The sequence below is a fragment of the Budorcas taxicolor genome, chromosome 15 (genome assembly GCF_023091745.1).
Source record: "Budorcas taxicolor isolate Tak-1 chromosome 15, Takin1.1, whole genome shotgun sequence".
In the NCBI taxonomy this organism is placed as follows: Eukaryota; Metazoa; Chordata; class Mammalia; order Artiodactyla; family Bovidae; genus Budorcas; species Budorcas taxicolor.
In genome coordinates this window covers 4,773,804-4,787,181 of record NC_068924.1, presented here as the reverse complement: position 1 = coordinate 4,787,181, position 13,378 = coordinate 4,773,804, and the positions used below count along the sequence as shown (strand labels likewise).

General features: G+C 34.1%; 1 protein-coding gene across 1 annotated transcript in view; it reads left to right on the top strand.

Moving 5' to 3' along the window:
- Nucleotides 1-13,378, top strand: part of DYNC2H1 (dynein cytoplasmic 2 heavy chain 1) — a 376,760-nt gene that overhangs the window by 189,349 nt on the left and 174,033 nt on the right. Inside the window, exons 71-74 of the mRNA XM_052652274.1 lie at nt 2,510-2,599; nt 10,094-10,159; nt 12,201-12,251; nt 13,033-13,110. Coding sequence (XP_052508234.1) covers nt 2,510-2,599; nt 10,094-10,159; nt 12,201-12,251; nt 13,033-13,110 — 285 coding nt within the window. The remainder of the gene's footprint in view (nt 1-2,509; nt 2,600-10,093; nt 10,160-12,200; nt 12,252-13,032; nt 13,111-13,378) is intronic.

Here is a 13,378-nt window from a genome sequence, read left to right as displayed (position 1 = left end):
TCACTAAACAAAAATGGATATTATATATCTTTTAACAATTAGCCTATTAGGTAATTGAAAAATATTTAACTATATTTGAAAGTCTTTAGCCATTTGTAAGGTAAAATCACTTGTAGAAATCAGATTATTTGTATTTTTTCTTTGGTGAATTCTGATTTTTTTATATTCTGTTGTATTAGTATTTTGAAATTTGATTTATAAGAGATTCTTATATATTAAGGACATTAAATCTTTGTCATATGTTACTAATATTTAAGGCTTATTGTTTGCTTTTAATTTATTTCAATAATAATTTTTATGAAACCAAATTCATCAAATTGTTTTTTATAGTTTTTACGTTTGATATAACACTAATATAAGTGTTTTTAGGATTATATTTTGGGTGCAAATAATTTATTCTTTTAGATAAATTAGGGAGCAAAATTTCATATCCAAGTAGGTTTACTTAAGTCTGTCTTTCTGAGGAAAGACATTCAATTAATATTTACTGCAAACTTAGCATATGGCAGGCATTTTCTAGGTGCACAGGTGATATACTGGAGCATAAATCAAGAAAAAGTATTGTCTTCATTGGCGGGGCTATTAATATTTTCATTAATAAATTATTTCAGAAAATCTTTATTTGAGTACGTGATTAAGGTTTACTAATGTCTTTTCCACTAAAATAAGTCATCTAAAGTTCTTGCATTCAGATTTGGAATAAAATGACAGCTGACAAAGAACTTATATTTTGGAGGTAGGTGTTTTTAGTAAAATCTATTGTATCACTCCTGGGAAATAAGATAAGCATTTCTCCCACATATATTCATAATGTCCTTTGGACAAAGACTAGATTTCAGGTTGCAGGGTTGTGCTGCAGAATACTTAAATGTGTTAAAAATTTTTGAATTTTAATTGTTAACTTTAGTTATACCATTTATAATATTGTGTTGGTAAAAGAGTTTTACAAAAACAATAGTGTGAAGTTTGTGAGAGCTCATTCATGACATATTGATCTTATTTCTAATTTACTGTGTCAACAAGTAAACTAAAGAGTCATTTATATTATACTTCTTTTGCATTAATAATTTTGTATAAAACTTGAGAGTGTATAGTAAAAAGTTCATTTAAAATTGATTTTTATCTTTTAGTAAAAAGGTATTTATGTTAAAATTCAGTGATCACATAAAATATAAGAACTGAAAAACACATTACAAGGTCTGAATTTAATAAAAATACTGATTATTTTATACTGTTTAGAAAAGCTTATAGCTTGGTATTTTGTCAGTGACAATAGTTCTGTGATAATATGGCTGTTGAATAACATTTACCTTTGAATATGTATGTATGTTTATTTGCACCTGTGTGTTTAGGTGGGCATTTGAGTTTATTTAAAAAAGTAATATAATATTAAATTTTGTTTTCCATTGTTTTGAAAATCTACTCTGTCTTGTAGGTACTGTATTCTGTCTCACATTAGCTTGTTTTTTAGTGGACCCAAGTTTTAATTTCACATATGATCTTTGTTATTAAATAGTAGAATTAACAAGAGTGTTTGTGATGTGAACTGTGAATAATGAGCTCTCTTGGTTAGAACATGCTACTAACCAGAAGCTTGAAACCAAGGTCAGAAACCTATGTTTGATATATCTGTGTATCAGGTCACAATGTTTTCTGCTAATTTCACACAGTTTATTTCTCATTTTGGGTGTACTTCTCTAAATATTTTGCTTGTTTTTTTTTTCTTTTTTTTTTTTTCTTGTCTGTTATCATCATAAGGAAGTAAGCAAATTTTGTCTAAATGTTATACCAGGATTGAACTTTACAAGGCATGTATTCTCCAAATGTACCCTGAATAAAGTGAGATGTAACACTCATATTACAGTTAGGGAAAAGGCCAGCTTTTATACCATCCTTGTCCGCTATTCCTAACCCAAGCCATTTTTCATTAATCAAATAAAATAGCCATTAGTGATATTTTTCAAATTATGGCAATCATATATAGTGAAAGTACAAAAATAGGTAAAAAATTAAAACTTATATGAATTTTGACACCTTAAATTTCAAATTCATGAAAGATGAGCAAGATTTAAGATTATTTAGGTTCTTATGCTGGGGATAAGAAAATTCTTTATAGTATGGTTCTGGTCATACTATTTTGAGACTGGATTGGTAATTATAATACAGGTCATTAAATGACTTTAACCCAGGTTGATGCAGTATTTTTAATGCCAGTAGAAATTAAAAATGGTAGGCCAAATTCAATTCATATTGTAATTGATTATAATTTTCATTTATTGAAAGCTTCAACTCTATACATTAAAAAATGCATCATTTTTTAATTGTGTTCATGTAAAAGTTGAATACATTTATTTGTTTAGTCCCTCGAGTCTGAGTGATGAAGATAATTGCTCCAGAATCAGTTTTGAGTGTGGAACAACAGTTTATAAGCATGATTAAACTGTGAGGTACCTTTTAAGTGTTCATGAGTTTCCTAATGGTTTCTCAATTTTCAAATTGTCATCTGCAGGATTCTGAAAATACAGAACAGAGGATTAAGTCTCTTATCAACTCATTAAAACATATGGTTTATGAATATATATGTCGTTGTCTATTTAAGGTAAGAAATATTGTCTTTCGCTTATAAAATATTACCTGAACCTTTATTTAATGCAGTATTAGGTTAAATTATATTAAATTGTACATCCTTTTACCTACTGGAAAGGTATTAGAATTGACATTTCTGATATTTTTCCAGAATGTCTTTGAGCACTCAGGATGTAGTGGAGAGAAAAGTGACAGCTTCACTAGCTGGCTTAGCCCTGCACTTGTCAGTGACCAGAGGGGAGGGAACGAGGGTGGGCTGGGTAGATCATCTTCAAGCAGATGTTTCTCAGTCTTAGTACTCAGGACATTTTGGGCCACATAGTTGTTTGTTGTGGGGGGTCATTTTGTGCATGTTATGGTATTAATGTCACCTCTGGCCTTTACCTTCTGGTACCATTAGCATTCCCTTTCCCCATTATGACAATCAAAAATACCTCAGCACTGCCGGATGTCCCCTGGGCTGGGGAACAAAACTTTCCCTGCGTTACAAAGTAAACTAATACATGATTCTGTGTTTTGAAGGAAATCTGTCATAGACGTCTTCAAATTGCAAGGCAACCAGAGGAATAAACAATGAATCATTTTTAGAAATTTTAGAATATTATAGAAAATACAGAAGGTTTTCACATAGGACTACTTTATTAAAAAAAAAATCAGTCCTTGGGAATAGCTTGAGACATGATTTTTAAAAAAGCACTTTGTAAAGGCAGTTAACTGTGAGAGAGAAATGGAGTTACTATGGTCCAATTATATAGACTTCTTAGAAGATCTTGAAAAAGATATACTTTTTATATTCTTCAGCACAAGATAGTAGTTTTTATGATTAGAGTGAGTTTATTGAAGATGTTTACTTTAGACAGAGAATAAACCCTTCAAAGAGTTTATTGACAAGGAATGTTATTGGAAATTCGCAGAATTATAGTTGAGCATTTCTGCAGAATTCCTTCTCTAATGAAAATTGTGGATATATATATATTTTTGAAAGGACTCATAGCTTACTGTCATTCTAAAAATCAGCCATTCAGCCTTCAATTTTAGTTTGTATAAAAGGAGGAATTGTAAGAGAATAATCTCAAAGACCATTTTGTCACCGGTTATGATCCTAGATATAAGGATGATATGTCAGTAGCTTCATTGATTATAGGTTCACGAGATATTTAAACATTTTCTATAATCCACTGCCTCATATAAAACTTTGTAAAAGTTAGTTACACAAAATTTAAAAATACTGTCATAAAATGTTTCAAATTTAATGAGCCATATAGAAAAATCTGTAAATACTTATTTTCAGTTCAGTTCAGCCGCTCAGTCATGTCCGACTTTGCGACCCCATGAATCGCAGCACACCAGGCACCCTCCTCCAATTCAGTCCTTCGTTAGAGTAAATCACTTTAACGTTCGATATGTCCTTATAGTCTGTTTCTTCTCTCTTCATATTCATATATGTAAATATGTATACATACATACACATATATACCAAATGGTGGCTCAGCTGGTAAAGAATCTGTTTGCCAATGCAGGAGATGCAAGAGACACACAAGTTCAATCCCTGGGTCAGGAAGCTCCTCTAGAGAAGAAAGTGGCAAGCTGGTCCAGTATTCTTGGCCGGGAAATTTCCATGGACAGAAGAGCCTGATGGGCTACAGTCCATGGAGTTGCAAAGAGTTGGACATAACTGAGCATGTTCCCCCCACCCCATATATATATGCAACACCTCTTTATCCATTCATCTTTGGATGGACACTTAGGATGCTTCAGGATGCTTCTATGTCTTGGCTATTGTAAATAATAATGCACTGAGCACAGAGAGGCATGTATCTTTTCAAATTAGTGTTTTTATTTTTTTTGGAAAAATATCCCCAAAGTGCAATTGCACTATCCTATGGCAGTTCTATTTTTTAGCATTTGAAGAACCTCCATACTGTTTTCCATAGTGGCTGTACTAATTTACAATCCTACCAACAGTGTGGGTTCTGTTTCCTCCACATCCTTGTGAACCCTCGTTATTTGTTGTCTTTTTGATCATAGCCATTCTGGACAGATGTCAGGTAGTATCTCTTTGTGGTTTTAATTGGTCTTTCCTCAGTGGTTAGTGATGTTGAACATCGTTTCATGTGTCTGTTGAAATCGTTTGTCTTCTTTGGAAAAATGTCTATTTAAATCATCTGTCCATTTTTTAAATAACAATTTACAGTTTTTATGTCTGCTCATTGGATTGATCCCTTTATCATTATGGTGGTGCTAGTGGTATAGACTCATCTGCTATGCAGGAGACATAAGAGATGTGGGTTCGGTCCCTGGGATATTCCTCCAGGAAGATCCCCTGGAGGAGAACATGGTAACCTACTCCAGTATTCTTGCCTGGAGAATCCCATGGACAGAGGAGCCTGGCAGGCTACATAGAGTCCATGGCATCGTGAAGAGCTGCACCTGACTGAAGAGACTTAGCGTGCACATACAATGTCTCTTTATGTCCCTTGTTACAGTCTTTGTTTTAAAGTCTGTAAAATTATGTTTTAAAGATAGTTCAGCTTTATTTTCATGGAGTAGATTTTCTGTCTCTTCATGTAGTCTATTTGTCTTTAGTTCTTAAGTGAGTCTCTTGCAGGCAGCATATATATGGCCCTTGTTTTTTTATTCATTCAGCCACTCTACAGCCTTTAAGTGGAGCATTTAGTCTACTTACATTTAAAGTAATTATAGTTTTGCCAAGAGAATGCGCCAGTCATAGCAAGCACCCTCTTCCAACAACACAAGAGAAGACTCTACACATGGACATCACCAGATGCTCAGTACCAAAATCAGATTGATTATATTCTTTGAAGCCGAAGATGGAAAAGCTCTATACAGTAGCAAAAACAAGACTGGGAGCTGCCCATGGCTCACATCATCAGCTTCTTATTGCAAAATTCAGGCTCAAATTGAAGAAAGTAGGGAAAACCATTAGGCCATTCAGGTATGACCTAAATCAGATCCCTTTTGATTCTACAGTGGAAGTGACAAATAGATTCAAGGGATTAGATCTGGTAGACAGAGTGCCTGTCCAGTGTCATGGACAGAGGTTCATAACATTGTACAGGAGGCGGTGACCAAAACCATCCCCAAGTAATAGAAAGGCAAGAAGGCAAAGTGGTTGTTTTAGGAGGCCTCACAAATAGCAGAGAAAAGAGAACTGAAAGGCAAAGGAGAAAAACAAAGATATACTAAACTGAATGCAGAGTTCCAGAGAATAATAGAGAGACAAGAAAGCTTTCTTAAGTGAACAACGCAAAGAAATAGAGGAAAACAATAGAATAGGGTAGACTAGAGATCTCTTTAAGAAAATTGGAGATACTAAGGAAACATTTCATGCAAAGGACAAAAATGGCAAGGACTTAACAGAAGCAGAAGAGATTAACAAGAGGTGGCAAGAATATACAGAAGACCTAAACAAAAAAGCTCTTAATAACCCAGATAACAATGATGGTCTGGTCACTCACCTAGAGCCAGGCATACTGGAGTATGAAGTCAAGTGGGCCTTAGGAAGCATTACTATGAACAAAGCTAGTGCAGGTGATGGATTACCAGCTGTGATGTTTCAAATCCTAAAAGATATTGCTGTTAAAGTGCTGCACTCATGATGCCAGCAAATTTGAAAAACTCAGCAGTGGCCACAGGATGGAAAAGGTCAATTTTCATTTCAATTCCAAAGAAAGGCAATGCCAAAGAATGTTCAAATTACCATGCAATTGCACTCATTTCACATGCTAGCAAGATTATGCTCAAAATCCTTCAAGCTAGGTTTCAGGATTACATGAACTGAAAACTTCCAGATATTCAAGCTGGATTTAGAAAAGGCAGAGGAACCAGAGATCAAATTGCCAACATTTGCTGGATCATAGAAAAAGCTAGAAAATTCACTTTAATGGCAGAAGGTGAGGAGGAACTCAACAGCATCTTGATTAAGGTGAAAGAGGAGAGTGAAAAAGCTGGCTTAGAACTAACTCAACATTAAAAAAATGAAGATGATAGCATCTGCTTCTATCACTTCATGGCAAGTAGATGGGGAAAAAGTGGAAACAGTGTCACATTTCATTTTCTTGGGCCCCAGATTGATTCTTAGTAGGTGTTGTAGCTAGAATTCAGACCCATTTTTCATGATGTCAAAGATGTCTTGGTAATAGGATGTCATTAAAACAAACCATTATATCTGGAAATATAATTGTGATTTTTTTTTTTATCAGCTGTAAAGTAAACTTTGAGATTCCCTCATATTGTATTAATCCTGTTCTAATAGGCTCTTTTAGAATTTTGACTAGAGTGTGTGTGCTGGCATGGTGGTATCATCCAGTGGCCTACTTTTCTTACTGTTTTTCTTTCAGTTAGTTAATTATGTAGATGATCAGTTGAAATTTTGCTTATTATGTATTCTCTTGATATTTAATTATTTTGTAACAGATCCCAAGCAAACTGACATAAATTTAACTTAACGTAAAATACCCACATTTTCTGACTCATGAGCTGGGTAGATCCAAGGATATTGTAGGTACAAACTATTTTTAAACCCTGGTTATTGACAGTTTTTTTTTTTTAAACAAGTGTTCAGAAAATTCTTAAGTTTGATTTAATTTATTCATGATTTTGCTTCTGTATAATTGGGAATAATGTGTTCTTTCTCTGTCAGTAAACTATATTTTTAAGTTTATTCTTGAATTATTGTTTTCCTCTTTATAAAATCATTGTTAAGTCTCTGCTTCTGAATGTGCTATCTAGGTTGGTCATAACTTTTCTTCCAAGGAGTAAGCGTCTTTTAATTTCATGGCTGCAGTCACCATCTGCAGTGATTTTGGAGCCCCCAAAAAATAAAGTCTGACACTGTTTTCACTGTTTCCCCATCTATTTCCCATGAAGTGATGGGACCAGATGCCATGATCTTCATTTTCTGAATGTTGAGCTTTAAACCAAATTTTTTACTCTCCTCTTTCACTTTCATCAAGAGGCTTTTTAGTTCCTCTTCACTTTCTGCCGTAAGGGTGGTGTCATCTGCATATCTGAGATTATTGATATTTCTCCCAGCAATCTTGATTCCAGCTTGTGTTTCTTCCAGTCCAGCGTTTCTCATGATGTACTCTGCATATAAGTTCAATAAGCAGGGTGACAGTATACAGCCTTGACGTACTCCTTTTCCTATTTGGAACCAGTCTGTTGTTCCATGTCCAGTTCTAACTGTTGCTTCCTGACCTGCATACAGATTTCTCAAGAGGCAGGTTAGGTAGTCTGGTATTCCCATCTCTTTCAGAATTTTCCACAGTTCATTGTGATCCACACAGTCAGAGACTTTGGCATAGTCAATAAAGCAGAAGTAGATGTTTTTCTGGAACTCTCTTGCTTTTTCCATGATCCAGCAGATGTTGGCCATTTGATCTCTGGTTCCTCTGCCTTTTCTAAAATCAGCTTGAACATCAGGAAGTTCACGGTTCACGTGTTGCTGAAGCCTGGCTTGGAGAATTTTGAGCATTACTTTACTAGCATGTGAGATGAGTGCAATTGTGCGGTAGTTTGAGCATTCTTTGGCATTGCCTTTCTTTGGGACTGGAATGAAAACTGACCTTTTCCAGTCCTGTGGCCACTGCTGAGTCTTCCAAATGTGCTGGCATATTGAGTGGAGCACTTTCACAGCATCATCTTTTAGGATTTGAAATAGCTCAACTGGAATTCCATCACCTCCACTAGCTTTGTTCGTAGTGATGCTTCCTAAGGCCCACTTGACTTCACATTCCAGGATGTCTGGTTCTAGATGAGTGATCACACCATCATGATTATCTGGGTCATGAAAATCTTTTTTGTACAGTTCATCTGTGTATTCTTGCCACTTCTTCTTAATATCTTCTGCTTCTGTTAGGTCCAGACCATTTCTGACCTTTATTGAGCCCATCTTTGCATGAAATGTTCCCTTGGTATCTCTAATTTTCTTGAAGAGATCGCTAGTCTTTCCCATTCTATTGTTTTCCTCTATTTCTTTGCATTGATCTCTGAAGAAGGCCTCTTATCTCCTCTTGCTATTCTTTGGAACTCTGCATTCAGATGCTTATATCTTTCCTTTTCTCCTTTGCTTTTCACTTCTCTTCTTTTCACAGCTATTTGTAAGGCCTCCCCAGACAGCCATTTTGCGTTTTTGCATTTCTTTTCCATGGGGATGGTCTTGATCCCTGTCTCCTGTACAATGTCACGAACCTCATTCCATAGTTCATCAGGCCCTCTAGCTATCAGATCTAGGTCCTTAAATCTATTTCTCACTTCCACTGTATAATCATAAGGGATTTGATTTAGGTCATACCTGAATGTTCTAGTGGTTTTCCCTACTTTCTTCAATTTCAGTCTGAATTTGGTGATAAGGAGTTCATGATCTGAGCCACAGTCAGCTCCTGGTCTTGTTTTTGTTGACTGTGTAGAGCTTCTCCATCTTTGGCTGCAAGGAATATAATCAATCTGATTTCATTGTTGACCATCTGGTGATGTCCATGTGTAGAGTCTTCCTATTACTTGCTGGTAATGATTACAGGAGAGTGTTGTTTTTATTGTTGTTGTTGAATGTATCTTATGTATATATTGTACCATAATATCCTATTTGTAGGTTTATAATCATACACACCTTTAATAGTATATATAAAGTATGATTTACAGTATGGAAAAAGCTAAACAAAGTTTATATTAGAATTCTGTAGGAAACAAGGTGCTTTAGCAGATGATTTTGTTTATATTGGTAAACTCATTACTTTCTTTGTCAGAAATGACAGAAGCTTATTTTATAAAATTTGCAAAATACATCAAATAAGGAAACAAAAATAACCTGTAATCTCAAATCACTGATAAAAACTTTATTATCTGTTTCTAATTTCTTTTGCAGATATATATGCATGTCTGTTTATATAAAAATATTTGTTTAAATATACTATGAACTATGCTGTGTACTTCAATTTGACTATTTTCATAATAGACTTTTGAACATTCATGTTGTTTCAGTTTACCCCTTCACTGTAAAAAGCCTTGCAATGAGTACCCTCATTTCTTATTTAGAGTACATTTGTAATCTATTTGCACAAATTTCTAGAAATGTAATTTCTTGCATTCTATGGGGATATAGGATGTTCATGAGCATATAACGTACACAATGACAAATGGAGATTACTAATGCAAGAGGTTGATGTGGTTAATAATGTCTAATCTAAACCTGATAGTTAAATCTGTTTTGTTGTTGTTGTTGTTGTTGCTTTTGTCTTTTTTAATGAGATATATACACTGATTATTCCTTAGCACTGCTTCTAAATATTAGGTCTCTCTCTATACTTCCACTACCAACTTAGAAGAATTTTCCTATGTAGATGCCATCTGAATAGTCATTTTTATGTTGATCAAAGTAGATTATTAGATGATAGAGCATAGAATTTATGAACCAGAATTTAAGGACTATGCTTTTCCGAAAACAGACATTTAGAAAAAGCAAAATAAAATCTGTTATTCTTTTCAGGCTGATCAGTTGATGTTCGCTTTGCATTTCATTCGAGGCATGCATCCTGAACTTTTTCAAGAAAATGTAAGTAGAAGAAAAGGAGGAGAATATAATGAGTTGCATAGAAGTTTGGTAACGGGTGGACTTTTAGTTAGATTAGAAACTGCTTAAGGCTGGAAATTCCGTATCAACCTATTCGCTGTTTTCTTAGTTAGAAATTTAGTGCATGATGCTGATTCCCAGTTCTGCTCTTGTGTGGCTGAGCCACATATTCTGAAGGGATGATAAGGCAGGGAAAGAACTCTAACTTGCCATGCAAGCTCACTTGAGTCATGTCCGATTCTGTGCGACCCCATAGATGGCAGCCCACCAGGCTCCTCCGTCCCTGGGACTCTCCAGGCAAGAACACTGGAGTGGGTTGCCATTTCCCCCTCTAATGCATGAAAGTGAAAAGTGAAAGGGAAGTCGTTCAGTTGTGTCTGACTCTTAGTGACCCCATGGACTGTAGCCCACCAGGCTCCTCCATCCATGGGATTTTCCAGGCAAGAGTGCTGGAGTGGGGTGCCATCGCCTTCTCCCTAACTTGCCGTACTACCAAGATTTTTCTGAGCACAAGTGTCCTTTTCCAGGATACCAGAAGAATCAGCCTTATTATTTTCCTTATCTAAGCAGGGGGGCTGATATATAAAAATATGAAGCTATATGAGTATAGCAGTACATTGTTTATCATTTACATTGGCATGCTTAGAATCAGCATGTGAAACAAGAGTGAATCATTCTCAGAAACCTCCTTCTTGAGTCTGAAGATTTATATTAATCTTTTAATGTATAATTTATCTTATTTTGTTTATGTCTTCATTTCTGCTCTGCCATATAATCCCCTCTCAGACTTGAAGGAAATGTCCTTTAAGATGGGGCTAAGTAATCCATCTCTAATTTACTTCTAATGTTAAAAAAATTCTTTGTAAGTGATTTTCCTCATTATTCTGCCATTTTCATTAAAGTGGGCTTGCAGTAGCCAGAGTGGCAGGGAATGGTATATGGACAGTGCACTTTGACCTAGTGACCTGGTAACCTTTAACAGTCTATGATCAGATTTTAACTACGCTCTGGGTTCTCCTCATTTGAATATGTGCCATTCCATATGACTGTTCTCTCTCTATTTCTTTCTAACTCCAAATACTCTGGTTGACTTGTATAAATTTCTCCTGATTTTGATTTGGCTACTTTTATTTATACCATTTACTTTGATGCATTTCCCTCTTCCTGTATACTTTTCATCATGATCAGTAAGCTCTGTTGTATGAGGCTTAGTTTTCTCTTTTGAAGTATAAATAAATTATCATTGGGAAAAGGGAACACTTTTCCTTGACTCACATAAGATAGTAGTAGTAATTTGCATTTTATTTGTTTGTGACTGTATAACTCCAGTAGGAAGAGTGAGTAGGGGCAGTATGTTGCTTTGGTAGTTTTTCCATATTGCACTCAAATATTATTATTCTTATGCTGGCCAGTGTATAACAGATAATATGGTAGGGCCCATAATTATCTGATCGGGTAACCCAGAGTGAAGACATAGATTTTCAGAGAGCTCTAGATTCTGTAGCACTTGGTCAACTTTGATTCCATGAGTTAATTAGGAAAAAAAAGTAGCAATGGCCATCTTCTCCCTATACATTGGAAAAGATAAGTTAATGGTGGGACTTTTCTCTGTTTTTCCCAGTATACACAATGTTTAAACTTCTGATGCATCTTACTGCTTATATATTAGTGAAGAATAGCATGTAATAGGACAAATTAAAGATAACATGACAAATGCTAACTATATAGACATTTTAATTTTTAGATTGTTGAGACTCACATGTGTTTCATGTGGTTATATTTTTTCTTATAATTATTCTAATAGATTTCATTTTAATGTTGGTATGTTACCAACATAATGTTTTATATTGGTAAGGTACATAAACTCATAATATATTAAGAGTTGGGAAGATATGAAAGGAGTTTTTTCCTCCATGTTTTTTAGAAAGCTAAATTGTAAGCTGTCTTATGGGGAAATTTAAAAAGATTTGTTAAATGGTTAGAATATTTATCTTTTTGTGTTTCTCATATTTTTGTTAAATAGGAATGGGATACATTTACAGGTGTGGTGGTTGGAGACATGTTGCGGAAAGTTGTAAGTTAGAATAATTAAAATTATTATTTCATTCTTAGGGAGAGTAATTCTGATTTTGACTTCATGAAATATAATTTGCTTCAAAGTAGTTTTAAGTTACTGTTGAAATTATATTTTAATTAGAGGAATATGTCCTTCCCTCTATTGCCCTAATATAAAATGGACTGATATATATTTTTTGTCCTTGAGGACATATTTTTTTTGAGAATATTTAATTAAATGTAAGAAATTAATATGGTTTCTTTTTTCAGTATATGTATTTTGAAACTCTAAGAAAATTAAATCTTGTAGGATAGCTAGGAAAGTTTTCTTAACTAAGTGAAATGAAAAATTACTTCACTTATCTTTTGAAACTTTATTCAAATTAGCTTTTTTTTCCAGTACTTTTCTACCTCGACAGGTAATGGATAAAATCATTCTTCAAAGCAGCCTATCCAAACTGTAATGCAAAACCTAGATTATGTTGGAAATGCAAGCTATAATAAAAAATAATTGCAGTCTTATGGTAATTTCATATTACATTTGAGTTTTTCTGAAGTTTTACAAAGGAATAAACATTATGAAAATAAATGTTACATTTTTCTAAATTGTTATCTGTACCTTATGTAGAATTTTACCATATTGATTTGTAAAATAGATATAAATGAAAAATACATAGAATGAGGTTCTTCTTAAAAACCAAAGTAGTGTTCATAAAATTAGCTGGTCAGTTTAACAAAAAGTTTTTAAAGTCTGAATTTTACCAAATGTACTAAGGGAAATAATTGCTCTAATTTAAAAGGACTCTCAACAAAGAATACGTGATCAACTTCCATCTTGGATAGATCAGGAAAGAAGCTGGGCAGTGGCAACATTAAAGGTATTCCTTTCTTACTTTGAAGGATATTTAATTTTTTAATAGTTACATTAATTCTGTTTATATTTTTATGTTCTACCACTTCATACTCGGTGTTGATATTTCTGTGAAAATGACATAAAATCCGTGGGTAAAAGAATATCCAAGAATTATTCTGATTGGCTCTGTAATGAATAATTAATTAATTGAATCTTTCATTCATTGTATAACATATTGAATCTCCACATGGTCAAGATTCTGTGCTTTATACCTATAGAGAATAGAAAGATAA